The sequence below is a fragment of the Oncorhynchus tshawytscha genome, linkage group LG22 (genome assembly GCF_018296145.1).
Source record: "Oncorhynchus tshawytscha isolate Ot180627B linkage group LG22, Otsh_v2.0, whole genome shotgun sequence".
NCBI lineage: Eukaryota > Metazoa > Chordata > Actinopteri > Salmoniformes > Salmonidae > Oncorhynchus > Oncorhynchus tshawytscha.
In genome coordinates, this window is record NC_056450.1 from 2,060,949 (window position 1) to 2,083,612 (window position 22,664).

The window sequence follows — 22,664 nt, forward strand, 5'->3', positions numbered from 1 at the left end:
CTGTCTGTGGTGGTAAATAAACAGCCATGATTTCGCGCTGTTGTTTACAAATATGCACAGACCGCCTGCCCTCGTCTTACCAGAGTGTGCTGTTCTATCCTGCCGGTGCAGCGTATATCCCGCTAGCTGAATATCCATGTCGTCATTCAGCTACGATTCCGTGAGACATAGGATATTACAGTTTTTGATGTCCTGTTGGGATATTCGTGATCGTACCTCGTCTAATTTATTGTCCAATGATTGCACGTTGGCAAGTAGTATTGACGGTAATGGCAGCTTTCCCAGTCGACTTCGCCGGGTCCTGACCAGGCATCCGGCTCTTTGTCCTATGTACCTGCGTCGCTTCCTCTTGCAAGTAACGGAATGTCGGTCCTGTGGGGTGTTTGGAGAATGTCTTGTGCGTCGTCTTTGTTGCAGAAAAAATATTTGTCTAATCCGAGGTGAGTGATCGCTGTCCTGATATCCAGAAGCTATTTTTTGCCGTAAGATTCGGTTGCAGAAACATTATGTACAAATAAGTTACAAATAATGCGAAAACCCCCCACATAATAGCACAATTGGTTGGGCGCCCATAAAACTGCTGCCATTTCCTCCGGCGCCATTTTAACGATCAGTGCCGTGAAGGCGCCTGACCCCAAACACAACAAACATGACGGAATGAGACCAAATCCTTTTTTATTGTCTTGAAAAGAGTCCACACATTTACTTTATACTAAAGATTCATCATTAATATATTCGTGTATGGAAAGCATAACAATAGTTCATCTGCATAACCTACTCATGTTTCTATATAGTCCAAGAGCATTGAGACAGGGACAAATGTTTTGTTGTTTTGGCTCTGTCCTCCAGCACTGACTGTGTGAATAATGATGAGTGAGAAAGTTACAGAGACAGAAATATCGTACCCCCAAGACATGCTAACTTTTCAGAGGGGAGTTTAGCATTTTGGGGGGGGGGGGTATGATATTTGTGCGTATGTAACCTTCTCAGTCATCATTATTCAAGATTCATTCAGGACTATCCATAATCATTGTATTATCGTATCATCGTATTTACAATAAAAGTGACTCCAAATTGACACAATACATCGTTCATTTGTATTGGGCACAAAATAATCTGAAACACAACCAAAACAAACTGCATCCAACAAATGTGTAGAGTCACATGTAGTCATTACGTACTATGAATATTGGACCAAATACTTTTTTTTACTACTTTAATACACATAGACTGAATTTGCCCCAATACTTTTGGTCCTCTGAAATGGTGGTACTATGTACAAACGATGCTGTATTTGCTTATGAAAATACCCTCAAGCTGACAGTCTGCACCTTAACCTCATAGTCATTGTATCACTCAAAATCCAAAGGGCTGAAGTAGAGAGCCAAAACAACAACAATTGTCACTGTCACATGACGTTTGGACCTCCCTGTATGTATGTGGAAGTGGTACCATGCATATACATTATTATGGTGATTATCAACTAGGATTCAGAGCAGTTAATTTCAGCATCATGATTTGGACCATGAATACACATTCATATGATGGACAGTGATGGTATCCATTGACCCATGAGTTGATTTTAACCCCTTCATTCGCATCTCAGGTGCTGATGCCCCAACCTCATGTAATGAGCTGGACTGCAAGTTTGGTGCGTCTTGTGTTGAGGTCAATGGTCAAGCCCACTGTGAATGCCCCTCGCCCGACTGTGACGAGATGAACAAGACCAAGGTGGGCCTTTACATTATCCTCTCTATGTCAGAAATTCATCACAGAATCCAGAACACTTTATCTGGAACTACTGAGCTTGTGATCGGCCTAAAGTGGTCGGTAGTAAGCAGGCATAGAGTTAACAAGCTGTGATCCTAGCCTGTTTCTATTTTTTTCCCCTGAGCAGGTGTGTGGCTCTGATGGGGTGACCTACGCTGACCAGTGCCAGCTGAGCACCATTGCCTGTAGGCGGGACAAGCACATCAGAGTGGAACACTTTGGCCAGTGTGCAGGTGAGCTCTGTCTGGCCTCCATACATCATACTAGGGAATGTCCTTCTCCTGTTGTCAGGCCCATATCAAAAGATAATGAATAACGCCACAGGCGTTGGAAAGACCAACTGTCCTCTTTCTCTCCTTGTCAAGGCCAAGAGAAAAGGGTTTGGGTTGTGTCCTCTGTGGTTGGTGCAGTAGTGCTTCACTGTGTCTTTCACCGAGGTTTGTCTTTGGATAGCCTCCATGGCTATACTTTAAAGTATACAAATTTTACTTTACACATTACTGTAGTAAACAGTTTTTGAGACTGACTGTACCAGATATCGTCAAGTGTTTGTATTTTAGTGTGTGTGGGCTCTATATGTGCCAAGAATTTGCAGTAAAGCACAAGGTTTCTTGTGGAAATAACGACCAGCTGGCGTGTCGTCAACATACCTGTGAGCGCACACGACGACAGCTGAGGCTCTTTACCATCATCCTCCCTGCTTCGGATGGCTGACAGAGAGGAGCGAGGAAGGGCGAAAACAATTTCTTGGGAGAGAAACGAAGCCCAAGATGCTCCCCTGGAGATAGAGAAACGACCGTTTGGCTGCAGCCTGAGCCACTGAATCGCCCATAAATGGTTGACATTTTACTGTTTGATTCCCTGCACCCCTGTGCGGATTAGGGAGGTTTAGCTCCCAAATTCTCAGTGGGCAATCCCCTTCGCAGCTTTTAGCCGGATGAGTGCACCACTGTTCAGCTATCAGAGGGGAGATTGGCGTGATGCTTGAGGATGGGGGGAAGAGTAAGCCTTCTGATACCTGGTTTGGAATAGAGGTTGTGGGTAGAGGTCTTCACGGGTCCAAAAAGTTGGACTCATTCTGAAATGGATCCGTGGCGTTCCCACCTGACCGATATGCATAAATTTAACAAAATGTAAAAGGAGAACTGTTCCAAATGGACCCAAGGAGAGTCAGACCCACTCCGAAAAGGCCAGTAGAAATACGAACCTCAATGGACCCATGCTGGTTTGGATCCACGAGACCCGTTCAGATCCGAGAGTAGAAAGACAGAGTGAAAGAAACCTCAATAAACGCGCGATAGGCTATTGGCCAAATGATCCATAGTTACGTTTCCTTAAAAACGGTGTGAAACAAATGACAACTTTATAGCCATTTGCTTGGTTTTTACTTTCCTAAAACAATAATTGTACACCTCACGGTTCAGCTGTCGGAGATTTGAGCACTAAATGCATCAGGGCATTGCATGCATCTAGACAGGCCTAAAGGCCTAGGTGTCCACTGTATGATATTAATATATATATATATATATATATATATATATCACACCCACAGTGTGTACAGTGCATTCGGAAAGTATTCAGACCCCTTGACTTTTTCCACATTTTGTTACATTACAGCCTTATTCTAAAATGAATTAAATAGTTTTTTCCCCTCATCAATCTACACACAATACCCCATAATGACATAGCAAAAACAGGTTTTTAGAAATATTTGCAAATGTATTAAAAATAAAAACTGAAATCACATTTACATAAGTATTCAGACCCTTTACTGTTGAAGCACCTTTGGCAGCGATTACAGCCTTGAGTCTTCTTGGGCAGCTATTTTCAGGTCTCTCCAGAGATGTTAGATCGGGTTCAAGTCCGGGCTTTCGCTGGACCACTCAGAAATATTCCAAACATAGTCTGAGACAGTTGTGGGATGCGAAGAAACCCAAATTAATACAACCACTAGCATAAAGTGTTTTAAGCAACAAGCATGACTCAACAGATGACAATGTTTTGCTTAAAAGGTTGAGAAACTATGAGTCTGTCTCTTCACATTAAAAGCGCAGCAATAGGTTGCCAGGTGCACGGTGTTTCCTATGACACATTGGTGCGGCTGGCTTCCGGGTTGGATGCGCGCTGTGTTAAGAAGCAGTGCGGCTTAGTTGGGTTGTGTATCAGAGGACGCATGACTTTCAACCTTCGTCTCTCCCGAACACGTACGGGAGTTGTAGCGATGAGACAAGATAGTAGCTACTAAAACAATTGGATACCACGAAATGGTAAAGGTCAAATTCCAACAACAAAAAAAGAAGAAGAAAAAAACGCAGCAATGCGCACACGGCATTAGGCTATAAACACAAATGTTCCATTAGCAGGATTACACCATTATCAAAAGTGACCGCAAAGCTGATTTATGCATGTATTTCTTTTATTACAAAGGGGACTTTTTTATGGTGAAAATGATCTTCCCCAAACTTGAAACCGAAGTGCTGCTTATATATACCAGTTAGGCTCTACACCTATTGTAAAGCGGATTAATGTGCTTCATTTTAAGAAGTTGTTTGGCCACTTTAGTTGTGAATCAAACCGTATCAAAATATATACGCCTATGGGCTAGGCTACATGAAGTGTGCGACTGTGATTTTTTTTTAAAGTCAACAACAAAAAATTCTATATTTCTTGCCTGATGCTGGGCATCATTCACATGTGATATTATCACCCATCAGACTATTATTGTTTTAATCTTGTCTTTGCATATACTAAATAATATACAGTACCAGTCAAAAGTTTGGTCACACCTACTTATTCCAGGGTTTTTCTTTATTTTTACTATTTTGTACATTGTAGGATAATAGTGAAGAAATCAAAACTATGAAATAACACATGGAATCATGGAGTAACCAAAAAAGTGTTAAACAAATAAAAATATACTTGAGATTCTTCAAAGTAGCCACCCTTTGCCTTGATGACAGCTTTGCACACTCTTGGCATTCTCTCAACCAGCTTCATGGGGGAGTCACCTGGAATGCATTTCAATGAAGAGGTGTGCCTTTGTTAAAAGTTAAGTTGTGGAATTTCTTTCCTTCTTAATGCGTTTGAGCCAATCAGTTGTGTTGTGACAGGGTAGGGGTGGTATACAGAAGATAGCCCTATTTGGTAAAAGATCATGTCCAAATTATGGCAAGAACAGCTCAAATAAGCAAAGAGAAACGATAGTCCATCATTACTTTAAGACATGAAGGTCAGTCAATCCGGAAAATGTCAAGTACAGTTGCAAAAACCATCAATCACTATGATGAAACTGGCTCTCATGAGGACCGCCACTGGAAAGGAAGACCCAGGATTACCTCTGCTGCAGAGGATACCAGCCTCAGAAATTGATGCTCAAGTCAATGCTTCATAGTTTAAGTAACAGATAGAGGAGACTGCATGAGTCAGGCCTTCATGGTCGAATTGCTGAGAATAAACTACTACTAAAGGACACCGATAGAATAAGAGACTTGCTTGGGCATTGAAACACGAGCAATGGACATTAGAGAGGTGAAAATCTGTCCTTTGGGCTGATGAGTCCAAATGTGAGATTTTTGGTTCCAACTGCCATGTCTTTGTGAGATGCAGAGTAGACACAGAGTAGGTGAATGGCTGTGCTCCGCATGTGTGGTTCCCACCGTGAAGCATTGAGGTGTGATGGTGTGGGGGTGCTTTGCTAGTAACACTGTCTGTGATTTATTTAGAATTCAAGGCACACTTAACTAGCATGGCTACCACAGCATTCTGCAGCAATACGCCATCCCATCTGGTTTGCGCTTAGTGGGACTATCATTTGTTTTTCGGATCCCGGGTCGGATCTCAGAATTTAGGGTCTGTTGAACCCATGAAGACCTCTGGTGGGTACCTTCCTTTTCCATGCTGATCTTGGTGCAGTTTGTCAGGCCTGAAGTAGGTGCAACGCTTCGAAGGCACCACCTCAACCCCTAACCAAGGCTTCTGAAATAGTGCTGTGTGGCGGCCTCATACATGCAGGTACACAGGAGCAGGGGTGCAACTTAAACTGGGGACATTCTGAAATAGCATTTTTGTCCCCCCGTTCTATCATAGGAATATGATACAAAACGAGGCAACGGTGTGCTTTAGGACCATGTGGACGCCTCCGAGTGGTCAGGTAGGCTGTTTGGAGTGTATATAATAATAATATTAATATATAATATAGTAATTAAATGATATACACTCCATTATATCTAAAACCGGTTGCGTCCCTGCACAGGAGTAAGAGTAATTTGCTCTATGAGAGGCCGACAGCACCTTGATCTGGTCATTAGCGATCTGACGCCGTCGGTTACCAATGAAATTCACTCCAGACTCATTCTTTGTTGCCTGGCGATGGAGAGATGGGTAGTATGTAAGTCCTTACCTAGTGTGGGGCTTCATTCGGAAGGAGAAAGAGTTCTCTCTCGCTCGCTTTCTTTGAGCCCAAGGGGAAGCCAGATGAACACAATTTGTCACAGCAGTTTGTTTAATTTCTTCCCCCAGATGCGGTCACGCCGTAGGTGGTGGCCCAGGTTGGAGGTTAGATCGAGCTCATTTCACGTGCGACTGGGTGCAAATTAGCATTCAAGCATCCTCACCCTGCCACCGCTCCTCACCTTCCGCTGATCTGATGCAGCTCTAAATACAAATGACAGAAACAACTTCAATGCTAATAGCTAGCGCAGAACCACTGCTGAAGACCTATGCCATTTCACACTGAAGCAAGTTCTGCAGAAACTACATCAAATGGCTACTACTGTGAACTTGTGATCTAACCCATCTCTCCGCCCATGCTAAGGGACAAGCACTTTGAGTCTTCTCTACACAACACAGCATTTCTGCTTCTGGCTATTCTAAGAGCTAGATGAAGCAAACCATGGGGAAACCTGTGAAAGTGTGTGAGGTACAAGCCACTAAAGGGGGGTATTTGAACAAATGAGGAACTTCTGGCACCAATCGTGTCCAGACATTGACCATTGGACTGGTTCTACCATATGTTGTCATCACCTGAAGGTTTGACGCAAATTTGCAGTGAACACTAGCATATGACATCATCAGTTTTCTGCCTTAATGTCTTTTATGCCTCCCACGCCATCCTCATACTTTCCCTGAACACTTTTTCTGAACTTGTTCACCTTATTTCCTCCGTCCCTCTTTTCATGTCTCTCTCTTTCTCCCCCGCTCGTTTTTCTTCTTCTCTTCCATTTTCTCTTTCCCTTTTTCTGTCGACTTTCATATATCTGATTCCTCCTCCCCACTGAGCATGGCAGACATGGCAAACAATCTTAATAACCGCCTTTCAAAGATGACTACACAGCCCGGACAAGTGAAGATGACAATGATTTGTCTCCCCGCCCGCCTGTCGATATAACCGCCTGCATCTCGGAAAAAAAGCAAATGGAGCGTTAAACCTGATTAAGGAAAGTTTCCACTGAACTGACTGCGCTGCCATTTGTCCATCCTTCCCTTTCTTTCTATATCTGTTTTTTATTTATTTTACCCCTCTTCGAGCGTTCGCCCGTCGAAGGACTCCCGGCCGTAACACAGCACCTGAGTAACAGGTGTAGCCAAGAGGAAAAGCAAAGTATACCACCGCCTCGCACACGGCGACAGCAATTGATAGATGCACTCTTGGGCTAAGCCGACATACTGTATCTGCAGGCTGGCTCCTCTGCCTCCCTCCTCTGGAGCCTAGCAGGATGGGAGATAGTGGGGTGCCTGCCTGGCTGATAACATCCAGCGCCTCATCAAGGTATCACATTTCACACCTCACGGCGTAATTGCCTATCAAATAGGAGATTATTAGTGTGCAATTAAATCCTACACATAATGTTTGCCGAATTCCAATGAGATGGAAATAATATACCGTAGGAGGTTTTTCTTTTGCCCTGCACAAACAACGGCTGGGGTAAAGTAGGAGCGTCAGTATTAAGTGACGCCTGGCTGGTTTGCCGCCATCCTAGCAGCTACACTTACAAAGAGTCTCCCATCCCTCCAGCTCTTGACTCGCTTCTTTCCCTCAGGAGTTTTTCTCCTATTTTATCGGTTTTATCCGATACATGTTTGTCTTTGTACCCAAGGCATTGCATGGGTAATGCTGGTTTCTGCTGAAAGAAAAGCGGGTCCCTCTCTCTGGCGACGTCAAGGAAAGGATTTCTGAGAGTTTTTGGATGGCGTGTGTGACTGTGTTGACAAGGCTGCCATTCGCGGCGGAGTTGACGGATGCTTGTGCGGCTGTGAGCGGAGTCTGGAGTCTTTGAAGCCGGAGTTAAACCCTGCTATTTCTGCCCCATTTATATCAATCATTCATCACCAGAGGCTTTGACTGTCTGTGATTAAAGCTTCGCTACAAGAGGGCAACATTTGAATATGTATATATAATTCATACCCACAGACACACACCAACACCGGCACATATACACACAGACACACTGAACAAACACACATGCCTCACAAACACACACACACACACACACACACACACACACACACACACACACACACCAGTGAAACTGCAGTGCAGTTTAACCCTATATAGGGCACATTATTATTCTCTGTACACAGACTGCAGTGCAGTTGAACTCAACAGTATGCCATCCTTTGGCATACTTCAGTGTAAGATGTTCTTATTTTCATGGTGTGTTTTGCTTCCTAAGTCATATGGGGTTAAAAGATTTCATCCAGAATTTCCGTTCCTATGTGCATAGCTTTTCAATTCTATTTTAGATGTATATTTCATATTGCAATAAGTCTGGCCTCTGCTCTTGTGTGTCGGTCAGTATTGGGTGCTCAGGTGCCTGACGTGACCAGAAAACAAAAGACAACCATAAGGGGTACAGCAGTAGTATGAGGTAAAGGTGTACAATCGAAATAGGGGCTATAGGGAGAAGAAAATAAAAAACAGATTTTCATCTTTGCTTACCCATTCATCCATTCCTTGCTTCCTCTCCTCCTCCCTTCCCTCCCCATGCAGAAAGCATCACCGAGCCTGCCAGCCGACCCACCCCTTACCCCCCACCCCCCGCGCAAAAGCCACCACCCCCTCCCACGTCAGGCTTACGTCGCCGCGCCATGACACATCATACTCTCCCTGGGACGATGATGAAACCGAGGGGCCACTAGCCTCATTCGTGGAGGCCCTGCCGCCCCCCATGTCCACTGAGAGACCGCTCACCACCAACCACCCCGTCATCACCCCCCACCACCCACCTCACTCCACCACCCCTCGCCTACCCAGCCACACCAGCCCTGGCTCCTCCCCTACAGCCTTCGAGGACTCAGGGAGCGGTGAGCCCAGCGGAGACGACCAGGTGGAGGAGGTGGAAGAGGGTAGCGGCGTCAGAGTCCTGGAGGCGAGCGGAGAGGAGCCAGTTGGTAAATCAAAGCTATTTCACTTCATAACCCATTATTCTGCTCCACAGGGGGTCAAGGGTCAGAGGTCAGGGGAGGGTTGAATTACAGATGGGGGTTTGAAATAATTTCACTATTTGAATAGTGTCATTCATCTATATCTAGCTAGGCTAATTGAGGCCACATTCTGCGCTTTCTCCCCAACCCAATTCAGATAAAACAGGCTACCTCTTGGTTGCTCTTTAAAGCCTACTCCTTGTCATTTCACTAACTTTTTAATTCCGTAATTTTATTCCATCTGCATTGCATTAGTGAAATCTCACTCCCCTTGCTACACATTGAGCCTCTTTGATTGGCCAAGGGAAGCCAAGCTTTCCCCAAAAAAGTACCAAGGGAAAAAAACATACAAAATAATGTATCTTTCATCTCTCTGTGTTTCATAAATTTCCTTCAAAAAGCAAGAGGCTGAATGTATCTCACTGAAGAAAGCATCTGAGTGAACGAAGCAGTGTGTCTCTGTCACAGTAGCGTATCTATCTGATGCTGTCTGGCCAAAAAGAGTATGAAATCGTTGACTCCCGTAGCATTGAATGCAAGGGAAGCTAGCAAGCATTTGTCTTCCCTTGATAAAAGAATATATAAAATATTAGCCAATCAGTGCTGAGTGAGCTCAGCTTTAGATGGCCCTGGCGCAGCCAAAAAAAAGTGTCAAGGGATGCCAGTTTTGGATTTGGCTTCAGACCAATCACATCACATCAGAAGTCAAAAATCATTGACAGAAAGAAACTTCAATTGTTGCATCATTGTCCTCCGGTGGCTAGCTAGCTATATTAGCCATGGATGGAGATAAGGATTTGGTCTTGTTTTACTTCATTCTCCGTACTTACCAAATCAAATGTATTTTGTCACATACACATGGTTAACAGATGGTATTGCCAGTGAAATGCTTGTTCTTCTACCAATGATTATAACGGTGATTCTGATCCACACTTTCTAAATGGTCTTCAGTACAACTCCCGCAGCCACACAAAGTATTTTCCTTTACGTCCTGTCAAATGTTGAAGCTCCTGAACACCAACAGCTGAGTACAATGTTAATGATAGTGGTATAGGGTCCAGAAATTCATACATTGTGCACCTGGTCTGAGAGGATGTAGCTAGATGTAGTATGCTAATGTTAACCAGCTGGCCTGCAACAGTGTTGCCCATGAAAGGAAGTTACGCTAGCGAGCAAGCATTTGAGCCAGGTAGTCTAGGACAACAAAAACTAAAAGTGTGTACTGTATGACAGATTCATAGACCGTTTAGGCAACATGAAAGAGGAGGAAGGCTTTGGAATTTCTCTACAAGTAGGGTGAGTCAACATGTTTTTTGTCCCAATTGCACGCACGCACACACACAAAGTAATCAGTACCATGGACAGCCATATGATATTTAACTTACATTGATTGGACTAAATCGTTTTTGGTATATTTTAGTTGTCATTGTATTAGACTAAGCATTGATGATTAGATGTTGGAATAGTGGAGGAAGCGCTAAGTGTTTTCTTTGCGACTTGCGGTAACTCTCCGTATTTCTAAATCAGTAGTAGTCCAACAATGTTGGAAACTTGCTTGACCATGCTGTAGATCACGTAACTGTTTGTTACATGCAATATGTTTTGTGGACTTCACCGATTGCTCTCCGGTTTTGTAATGAAATAAATGTATTCTTATTGTCTCGGCCTTAGGCCTATACAGTACATCACAGTGTCAAAGCATATGAACTAACAGGTAGATAGAGCAAACAACCCAATTATCACAACACATAGGAAGTAATAGGGCTTTATTTTTTCTGGCTTCCACCGTGCACATCCCTAGGTTGAATATGGGCCTCTGAACTGACTCAAGGTTTGATATGTCATTGCTACATCATACACCATTTGTGACTTACCGCCTAGATTCGGTCTTATGTAGCAACATTTGAATTTCTGTGTTTTACAATGGTAAAAAGTAGAGACTCAGAGCTACAAAATGGTATATCACACACTGTATTCTTTTTTCAATTTAAAGTTTTATTAAGTTTTCTTGTTTTTCAATCAACCAACAAAACACATTCCACATTCACAGATGTGACAGGCTTAAAAAAAAAGTTTAAATATATAATATATGTAATAATAATAATCATTTAAAAAATACAATTAAAATAAAAGATCTAAAAAAATAATAATAATGTTTTGTTGGTATATATATATATATATATATATATATATATATATATATATATATATATATATATGTATATATATATACATATACATACACATACACATATACATACATACATTCACACCGATACACACACACACATATCCTACATACCTACACGTACTCACAAAGAACACTTGAAAAAAACATATATAAAACTTGCAGCAGCACTATCATGGTTCTTATTAGCTATTTCTAGCCTTCGCTGAGACAACGAGCCAATAATTAGTTTTTAGATTTTACAGCACCTTACACAACATGTATCTGCACATTTCCCAAGTCACTCTGTTCAGAATCTGGCAATCTCTCTACAGCTCCAAAATACATGCATATACAGTGCCTTGCGAAAGTATTAGGCCCCCTTGAACTTTGCGACCTTTTGCCACATTTCAGGCTTCAAACATAAAGATATAAAACTGTATTTTTTTGTAAAGAATCAAGAACAAGTGGGACACAATCATGAAGTGGAAGGACATTTATTGGATATTTCAAATTATTTTAACAAAATTGGCCGTGCAAAATTATTCAGCCCCTTTACTTTCAGTGCAGCAAACTCTCTCCAGAAGTTCAGTGAGGATCTCTGAATGATCCAATGTTGACCTAAATGACAAATGATGATAAATACAATCCACCTGTGTGTAATCAAGTCTCCGTATAAATGCACCTGCACTGTGATAGTCTCAGAGGTCCGTTAAAAGCACAGAGAGCATCATGAAGAACAAGGAACACACCAGGCAGGTCCGAGATACTGTTGTGAAGAAGTTTAAAGCCGGATTTGTATTCAAAAAGATTTCCCAAGCTTTAAACATCCCAAGGAGCACTGTGCAAGCGATAATATTGAAATGGAAGGAGTATCAGACCACTGCAAATCTACCAAGACCTGGCCGTCCCTCTAAACTTTCAGCTCATACAAGGAGAAGACTGATCAGAGATGCAGCCAAGAGGCCCATGATCACTCTGGATGAACTGCAGAGATCTACAGCTGAGGTGGGAGACTCTGTCCATAGGACAACAATCAGTCATATATTGCACAAATCTGGCCTTTATGGAAGAGTGGCAAGAAGAAAGCCATTTCTTAAAGATATCCATAAAAAGTGTTGTTTAAAGTTTGCCACAAGCCACCTGGGAGACACACCAAACATGTGGAAGAAGGTGCTCTGGTCAGATGAAACCAAAATGTATCTTTTTGGCAACAATGCAAAACGTTATGTTTGGCATAAAAGCAACACAGCTCATCACCCTGAACACACCATCCCCACTGTCAAACATGGTGGTGGCAGCATCATGGTTTGGGCCTGCTTTTCTTCAGCAGGGACAGGGAAGATGGTTAAAATTGATGGAAAGATGGATGGAGCCAAATACAGGACTTTTCTGGAAGAAAACCTGATGGAGTCTGCAAAAGACCTGAGACTGGGACGGAGATTTGTCTTCCAACAAGACAATGATCCAAAACATAAAGCAAAATCTACAATGGAATGGTTCAAAAATAACCATATCCAGGTGTTAGAATGGCCAAGTCAAAGTCCAGACCTGAATCCAATGGAGAATCTGTGGAAAGAACTGAAAACTGCTGTTCACAAATGCTCTCCATCCAACCTCACTGAGCTCGAGCTGTTTTGCAAGGAGGAATGGGAAAAAATTTCAGTCTCTCGATGTGCAAAACTGATAGAGACATACCCCAAGCCACTTACAGCTGTAATCGCAGCTACAAAGTATTAACATAAGGGGGCTGAATAATTTTGCATGCCCAATTTTTCAGTTTTTGATTTGTTAAAAAAGTTTGAAATATCCAATAAATGTCGTTCCACTTCATGATTGTGTCCCACTTGTTGTTGATTCTTCACAAAAAAATACAGTTTTATATCTTTATGTTTGAAGCCTGAAATGTGGCAAAAGGTCGCAAAGTTCAAGGGGGCCGAATACTTTCGCAAGGCACTGTAGGTTCCACTTTCAGAGGTACATCTTTTACAGTTAGGAGACATATCTGTTTTCATTGTATGGAGTCTCAAAGGAGTGTAATAAAATTTGTACAAAAATTTGTAATTAAGATTCTTTCATTTTTACATGAGTAGGTGCAGTATACCCTGTTGCAAACCTCCGCCCATAACTCATCACTGATAGTCAGACCAAGGTCCTTTTCCCAGATTATTTTCAAAGGAGTAAAGGAGGAGCCTCCTTTCTCAGAAAGGAGTCTATAGATTATATTTTGCCTTTAATGGATTGAGCTGTGACAAGCAGGGTTTCAACTTCCTTAAACTGAGTTCTAAACCTCCTCTTGGAAGTAAATGAGGAAATGACATATCTAATTTGAAGAAATATTTTTTTAAAGGGATCTTGGCACATTGAATTCACTGCAGAGCTCTTGAAAGGATTTCAGTGTAGTGGTTTTCTGATGAAATAGGTCTGAAAAGGTCCTGATTCTTAGAGTATGCCAAAGATTAAAGTTGGCATTCCTCAGGGCTTTTGGCAAGTCTGGGTTGCATACTATAGGCGAATGAGAACATATTTGGGAGGAAATGCCCAGGTATTTCTTACAGTCCCTCCACGCTAGTAAGGTGCTGTAAATCACAAAGGTTTTGGCTATTTTGCTCACTTCACTAAAGTTATTAATGAATATAATTGAGCTTAAGGGCAATGAACCACAGGATTGGGCTTCTATCTGAATCCACGTTGATGTGATCCATGTTAGCATGTTGCGGATTTGGGCAGACCAGTAGTACAATTGAAGAGAGTGAAGGGCAAGACCACCCTTAGATTCAGGTTTCGATAGAGTGGAAAACTTGATCCTAGGTTTTTTATTGCCCCATATAAATTTGGTGATGCTTTGGTTAGTTGTTGTGAAAAAGGAAACTGGGAGATAGCATGGGAGCATCTGAAATAAGTAGTTCAGTCTAGGGAGGACGTTCATACGGATGACATTAATTCTTCCTACTAAGCTAATTGGGAGGGAGATCCAGGTTTGGAGATCGTTCTTTATTCGATCCAGGAGTGGAAGATAATTTTCCTTGAAAAGTCTTTTTAGATCTGGTGTTATGAAGATCCCGAGGTATTGGAACCCCTGTGTCTTCCATTGGAACAGACATAGTGTCTTCATAGAGCTGGTGATAGTAATATTGAGAGGGCAGACAGTGGATTTGTTAAAATTGATATTATAACCTGAAAACTTGCCATACTGAACAATTGTGTCTAAAATGAGAGGGAGGGATTTCTCAGGGTTGGATATGTAGAGCAAGACATCATCCACATAAAGCGAAATCTTGTGCTGCAGGCCGCCTGCAGAAACACCCATAATACATGGATTGCTCCTTATCAGCTCTGCCAGAGGCTCCGCCCCCAACAAGTAGAGCATGGGGGGACAGCGAGCACCCTTTTCTTGTGCCCCGTTCCAGAGGGAATCTGTCAGTTCAGTCCATTAGTAGTCACCATGGCATTTGGATGAGAGTATAGTGATTTCATCCATGTAATAAAATTTGGGCCCATATTGAACTTTTCTAAGACTGAAAACAGAAAGCTCCACTCCATCCTGTCAAACTCCTTCTCAGCATCCAGTGAAGCCAGCAGGACAGGGGTCTTCTGTGCGTTTACATGATCAATAATATCAAAAAGACGGTGAATGTTATCAGAAGAGTATCGGTCTCTAATAAATCCAGTTTGGTCCGTTTTATTACTTTGGGAAGAAGAGTGTTTAGACTTTTGGCGAGCAATTTGGTAATTACTGTGTTTTGTAGTCGAAATGCGACAAGCTTATGGGCCGGAAGGAAGAGCAGGATAGGGGGTCCTTGTCCTTTTTGAGCAACACTGTAATGCGAGCTGTGTGCATTAAGTCTGGAGGAACTCCGTTTTTGCAAAAATCCTCCAGCATTGGCATGAAGATAGGACTGAGCTGGATCCAAAAAGCTTTGTAGAACTCTCTGGGGAATCCATCTGGGCCTGGGGACTTATTAGGTGGCATGGAGGTAATTGCCTCCAGGATCTCCTCAGGAGTGAAGGGGGAGTTGAGATCTTCTTGGTCGGTCTCTGATAGTTTAGGTAGCGAGATTCCCTCTAGGAAAGAGTGGAGTTCTGCCTCCGTGTGTTTTCTCTCAGAGGTATTTGTTTGGTAAAAATCATGAAAAGTTCAATTGATCTTTTTTGTCATATGTGACCTTGTCCTCTGCTGTTCTGAGAGCCATGATTGTACGCTCTGACTGCTCCTTTTTAATTGGTAAGCAAGCAATCTACTGGGCCTATTGCTATACTTATGGTATTTCTGTTTAGTAAAGAAAACTTTTTTTTATCTCCCGAGTGTAGTCCAAATTCAGTTTGGCTTTGGCTGCTTTAAGGTGACTCCAGGAGGTGCTGTCTGGGGATTGTTTATGTATTTTTTCACAGCATTCCAGCTCCATCTCAAGATCTAACCTGTATGCTTCCATTGCTATTTTCTTAGAGGAAGCATATGCAATTAGATGACCTCTTAGTGTGGCTTTGGCAGCGTCCCACATTGTGGCCGGAGAAACAGGAGAATCTTTGTTATCTTGTGTGTAGTTGTCTATCCATGTAGTTACCAATGTATGGAACGCTTCGTTTGATAACATGGAGGTGTTGAATTTCCAGCTCTTTGTCCTCGGGATGTTTTTGCAGAGGTCAAAGCGGAGGTGGACAAAGGCGTGATCTGAAAGTGCTATGGGTCCGATTGTACATGTGGCTAAATTTATGAAAATCTTTGTGATAAAAATGTAATCTATACGAGAGTAGGTGTTATGGACATTAGAGTAGTATGTATAGTCCATAGATGAGCTATTAGTCTCTCTCCAGATATCTATCAGTCCCATCTCTTTAGTAAGAGATTTCAACATCTTTGCAGATCTAGGATTTGTGGTGGGGACTTGAGATGATTTGTCTAGGGTTGGGTTAAGGGTACAATTAAAATCTCCGGCCACCATGCCAAAGGAAACACAATGCTCATTGAACAGGGTTATCATTTTTGACATGAAAGCAGGAGTATCTGTGTTAGGGGCGTATATGTTTAAGGTAGTAATTGGTTGACCATATAGTGACCCAGTTATCAAAATAAATCTCCCCTCCGGATCAGATATGTTTTTGTCAATTATGAATGAAACATTCTTATGGATAAGTATGGCTGCTGTTTGATTTGAAAGATGAGAAATACACCTGTCCCACCCAAGCTCAGCTCTGCGGAGTTTGGCATGTTCAGCATCACAGATGTGTGTCTCTTGTAATAGTGCGATGTCTGCTCCTTCCTTTTTTAGAGCACATAGTATCTTTTTCCGTTTTATTACATGCCCTAGACCATGGCAGTTCCATGTCAATAGATTTAAGGTACTAGTCATCGTCATCGAACAGTAATCGAACTTTAGTGCAAGTCATCTCTGGGTAAAAGTGGATAGTAATTACAGCTGCGTTCACATAAAAGGAAAATAAATGGTGTACATAAAATAATAATCTCTGAACACCCCAGCCGAGTTCCCTAACAACTCAACATATCCCGTTGGATCTATTACCCCCCGCTCAGTCTCAATTCTGTGTTCAGAAAAAAAAAAAAAAAAACGTGAACAGTTAGCAACGCAAAACGTCTCCCTCTCCCCACCAAAGAAATGCCTCATCCTCTCCTCTCCGCCCCCCATTGAGTAAATGACAACGTAGCCCCCGTCCAGACCACATTAAAAGAGGGAGAACATAAAATCAATAGCCCAGCCTACATTTACCTATAGCAACACAAAAACAAGGAAATAAAAGTAGGCTGAAACATTAGTAGGCCTAGGTTAGGCTATAGAGCCTATCCCTCTCAGCTAAAGGAAAATACATATTAATTTGACGGCTATAATGACATTTAGCGGGGCGGGTGGGTCTTTGGATATCGGCTATATGTTGTCTTACCTCCTTTAGTAATAGCATTAATCGCATTCAATCAATGGTCCGTTTCTCATTGACCAGGACTGTCTTTCAAAGGCTCCTTGGTGAAAAATCCTGAGCTCGTTTGGGTATTTGAATCCCCTGAAGATGCCTCGGTCAATGGAGTATTTCTTCACCTCGTCAAACTCTCGGCGCTTTCGGCGTATTCCAGCTGACAGGTCCTGGTGTAAAGTGAGGTTGGCGTTTTCCACTGTGATGGTGTTGTTTTTCACCGCCTGTAGGACTTGTTCCTTGTCGGTGAATCTCAGGAAACGTATGGTGATTGGGCGCGGTGGTTGTCTGGCTGCTGGTGGGGGCCTTAGTGCTCAGTGGGTTCTCTCGAGTTCTATGGGCCTGTCGGTGGACAGGTGGAGCCACTCTGGAAGTTTGTCTTGCAGGTAGCGGATCAGTGGCATGTTTCCCTCTTCTTTTTCGCCCAGATTTAATAGAACACAAGTATTCCTTCGTCCCCTGTTTTCCAGGTCCTCTGTTTTCTCTGCTTTTTAGCATATGCTATTGTTTCCATGGCATCTGTCAAGTTTTCCATGGATAGGATTCGCCCCTCTGCCTCGTCCAGGCGCGTCCATCTTGTTGTTGAAGTCAGGCAAAGCGTTTTCCAGGATTGTCACCTTGCCCCCTATCGCACTGAGCTGAGAATTAATGAGAATTAATCTAATTTAGTGTTGAATTCTGTACATTGGGATCTCAACCCAGAAAGGATGTCTTCGACAGAGTGCGAGGTTGGCATTCGTTGGGCCTCGGGGGGGAGCAGGTCCTCTTGCTCCTGGCTAATGGCGCTAGCTTTTTCTGAAGCTAGCTTCTTCTTGGAGGCTAATTAGTTAGCGGAGCTCTTAGTTCATGCGGCCATCTCGTTCAAGGGTCACGTGATCCCCCATACACTGCATTTTTGAGGAACAATGGGAAAGTGATTCTGCTTTGGAAGTTGATACACTTTTGAGAAAAAGGCCTTTGAATGTTTTGGTACCTACTGGAGAACTCTCCTTTGTCTACACCCATTCAGCATTGTTCACCCTCTTAAGCTTTAGCCACACCCATCTCTAAAGCGGGGCGTCCCTCTCAGGGTCCGCCACCCCCCCCTTCAGCTGAAACCGTGGTGCAGGCAATGCAAAAATATTCTTCGAAATATTTAACCTCCACACATTAACAAGTCCAATACCTCAAATGAAAGATAAACACCTTGTCCATCTACCCAGCATGTCAGATTTTTTAAATGTTTTACGGCGAAAACACACCACATATTTATATTAGACCACCACCGAAACAAAGACAAGAGGCAGCCATTTTGTCCCAGAAAATATAAAATTATAAAAGCGGGATTAAAAAATAAATCATTCACTAACCTTTTGAAAATCTTCATCAGATGACAGTAATAGGACATGTTACACAGTACATTTATGTTTTTTTCAATAATATGCCATTTATATCCATAAATCTCCATTTACATTGACTTCATGTTCAGAAAATACTCAAAAATGTCCAGAGAAATTAAAGATAGTGCCGCCAGATAACATAAATAGACATCATAAACTTTGACTAAATATACATGTTCTACATATAGTTAGAAAGATACACTGCTTCTTAATGCAACCGCTGTGTTACATTTATTTTTAACGTTACAGAATTAGTTCACTATGTAATAATCTGAGACGGCGCTCAGACGTAAGCAATATTTCTCCGCTATGTTGGAGTCAACAGAAATACAAAATTACAACATAAATATTCCCTTACCTTTGATGGTCTTCGATCAGAATGTAGTGGAAGGAGTCATACTTACCCAATACATCGTTTTGTTTCACTTAGTGTGCCTTTATAGTAGTGTATGCTATGAGTTCCAGCTGAAATGCATCCAAAATTACTTCTGGTCCCGAACAGTTGCGCATCAAAACTTCAAAATTACATATTATATGTCGACTAAACTGGTCAAACTAAGTGCAGAATCAAGCTTTAGGATGTTCTAAACGTACAAAACAATTATCTAATCTATCGGACATTCTTGCTTCGTCTCAGGCATTCTGGAACAAAAGAACGTCTCTCCAAAAAGCGTGCTCTGGTCACCTTCCATTTTCTCGCGACACTCAGTCTTTTCTGCCCTGTGAGTTCTGCTATACTTACAGACATAATTCAAACGGTTTTAGAAGCTTTAGAGTGTTTTCTATCCAATAATAATTATTATATGCATATATTAGCAATTTTGGACAGATTTTTCTTCAGTTTACTATGGGCACGCAATTCATCCAAAAGGGGCAGTATTCTGCCTAGCCCTAACACGTTAAGGATTCACATGTGAGGTCATGTGCTAAACAGTGGGTAGTGTAGTAAAGATTAAGACTAAAAATGGTAACACCTACAATAAGGAAGAATTCCAGGTAAACAGAAAGTGTCCAGATGTAAAGAAACCTTAATAGAAAATGACTGAAGTATAAGTCACCCAGGAAAAATACTACTTGAGTAAAAGTCTAAAAGTATTTGGTTTTAAAAATACTTAAGTATCAAAAGTAAATGGAATTGCACAAATGTACCTAAGTATCAAAAGTAAAGTATAAATAATTTCAAATTCCTTAAACCAGGCGGCCCAATTTCTTTCATTTTTTTTCATTGACGGATAACCAGGGGCACACTCCAACACTCAGACATAATTTACAAACGAAGCATTTGTGTTTAGTGAGTCTGTGGGGTATGTTACAAAATCATGTTACGACCACACAATGCAAAATATTTATATATAAAATGAATATTGATTAGTCTTGCGAAGTGGATGGGTCTCTACGGAAGATGTAAATGGTACAGCCAAATGGTTACTTGCATAGTAGCAATATCAGAAATAATATGAATAAAATAATATACAGTATGTACACGAACAATATTAATAACGATAGTGATAGACGAGGTAGTTGTATGCATACAATTAGGGAAAAAGTGGCTGAGCAGCAGGATAAAATATATATATAGTTGCAGCAATGTATGGCGTGTGTGTTCGTAGAGAGTCATTTGAATCGAAGCACTGCAGATAGTGCTGATGACTGGTTCGTCCGAACAACGCATGAACAAGCGAATCTATATTTCGAGAGCCTGTTTCTGTCATGCCCTTGACTTTGGTGCAGGGCATGTGATGTCCATAGCCTCTTCGTCACAAAACTCCCCGATCTTCTCAAAAAGATAAGTTTGTCTAGCTGTGTCCAGTCCAGGTGGTGCTTGTACAGGCAGACCACCTGTGGGAGGAAGGATGTCAGTGTTGCACAGCAGCTAAAACATGGTCCCGAGTCCGAACACTTCTTGGTGACAACAACACCAGGCTCCAGAGCACCGAAGCTGTAAAACAGGAAATAGCATAACATCAATTCACCTCCCAAGTTTAGATAAGAATAATAACCTCATACAATTTAATGAAAATGATATTCATCTGAAGTGTTGGTACTGCTTGATCTGTGTCAGCGGCCTGAAATACGGAGTCAGGTGTTGTTGCCAACCATAGCTTTCCACCAGCACCGTACCATCCTCCAGTCCAACCAGCTGTGGGATGTTGTCCCCTGTCACAGTGCTGTCCTTCACAACACCAGCAATCTCAGACAAAGTGTTCACTCTGGTATTTCTGAAGCTCTGCTTGATGATCCCGAAGCACCAGTCGGGGGAGAACTTGGTGTGGCCTGTGATCAGGAAGTGAAAGTCCAGACTGTGGTGGAGTTTGTGCATGGTCCGCCAGGCACAGTGGCAGAGCACAAACTTAACAGCTTCTGGCAGATTGGCAGATCTGAAGACCTGATAGTTGTTCCTCTGGCACTGCCAGCAAAGATCTGCCCTGGGCTTAGTGCTTGAGATGTGGGGCAGCAATTGTCCCCACAGATTCCTGAAGGAAGACAGCCTGACTACACGTACCTCTAGAAAATACAGAAATAATGTGAGATCAATAAAAGTAGTGCCAATCATGTTGGAGGTCAATTAAATAATCAAAATGTGTTTATGCTTTACATGCGAAGTGTTGTCATCGATTCCTTGTAGATATGCCACACTGCTGCTTTTGTCACATGGGATGGCAGCAGCTTTCCACCAAAGTGTTTGTGTCCTGAGTAGCGTCCTGGTAATATTACTGCATTATTCTCTGCGTAGTTGTTGATGAAGTTCACCACTCGCTGCAAGTCCTCATGCTTCAGGTATAACCTGTGCTTGCTTGGGCCAGCTCTCTTTTTGATGTGAGGCATTAGACCATTCTCCTTGTATAACTGGTGGAGGAGAGGCAGGCGTGTTCTACTGATGAAAGACAAATTCCAGAACCTAGGAAGAAACCTAGAGAGGAACCAGGCTATGTGGGGTGGCCAGTCCTCTTCTGGCTGTGCCGGGTGGAGATTATAACAGAACATGGCCAAGATGTTCAAATGTTCATAAATGACCAGCATGGTCGTATAATAATAAGGCAGAACAGTTGAAACTGGAGAAGCAGCACGGCTAGGTGGACTGGGGACAGCAAGGAGCCACCATGCCAGGCAGTCCCGGGGCACGGTCCCAGGGCTCAGGTCCAGCAGCACGGCCAGGTGGACTGGGGACAGCAAGGAGCCACCATGCCAGGCAGTCCCGGGGCATGGTCCCAGGGCTCAGGTCAGTTGAAACTGGAGCAGCAGCACGGCCAGGTGGACTGGGGACAGCAAGGAGTCACCATGTCAGGCAGTCCCGGGGCATGGTCCTAGGGCTCAGGTCCTCCGAGAGAGAGAGAGAAAGAGAGAAAGAGAGAATTAGAGAACGCACACCTAGATTCACACAGGACACTGAATAGGACAGGAGAGGTACTCCAGATATAACAAACTGACCCCAGCCCCCCGACACATAAACTACTACAGCATAAATACTGGAGGCTGAGACAGGAGGGGTCAGGAGACACTGTGGCCAACAAACTTTCTACTCTGACGGTGAAAATATGAAAATATCCAAATATCTTTGTGAGCAGGTACTCAACACCAAGGGGAATCATTACCAAAACTGTTCTGGCCGTGTTATGAATGATGTGGGCAGGACAACCTCAGCCAATCACCTCCCGCTGTTATGAATGATGTGGGCAGGACAACCTAAGCCAATCACCTCCCGCTGTTATGAATGATGTGGGCAGGACAACCTAAGCCAATCACCTCCCGCTGTTATGAATGATGTGGGCAGGACAACCTCAGCCAATCACCTCCCGCTGTTATGAATGATGTGGTCAGGACAACCTCAGCCAATCACCTCCCGCTGTTATGAATGATGTGGGCAGGACAACCTCAGCCAATCACCTCACCCCGCTGTTATGAATGATGTGGGCAGGACAACCTCAGCCAATCACCTCCCGCTTCAGAGCCTTTTTAACTTTGGTATGGACATTGACCCTCCCCGGCCTATTCAGTCCTCC

General features: G+C 42.8%; 1 protein-coding gene across 2 annotated transcripts in view; it reads left to right on the forward strand.

Annotated features, from left to right (window-relative positions):
* LOC112221492 (agrin) overlaps window positions 1-22,664 on the forward strand; it is a 274,243-nt gene that overhangs the window by 179,813 nt on the left and 71,766 nt on the right. For both annotated transcript variants that reach the window (XM_042303574.1, XM_042303575.1), the window contains exons 15-16: window positions 1,607-1,731; window positions 1,898-2,003. In XM_042303574.1, the coding sequence (XP_042159508.1) occupies window positions 1,607-1,731; window positions 1,898-2,003 (231 nt within the window). The remainder of the gene's footprint in view (window positions 1-1,606; window positions 1,732-1,897; window positions 2,004-22,664) is intronic.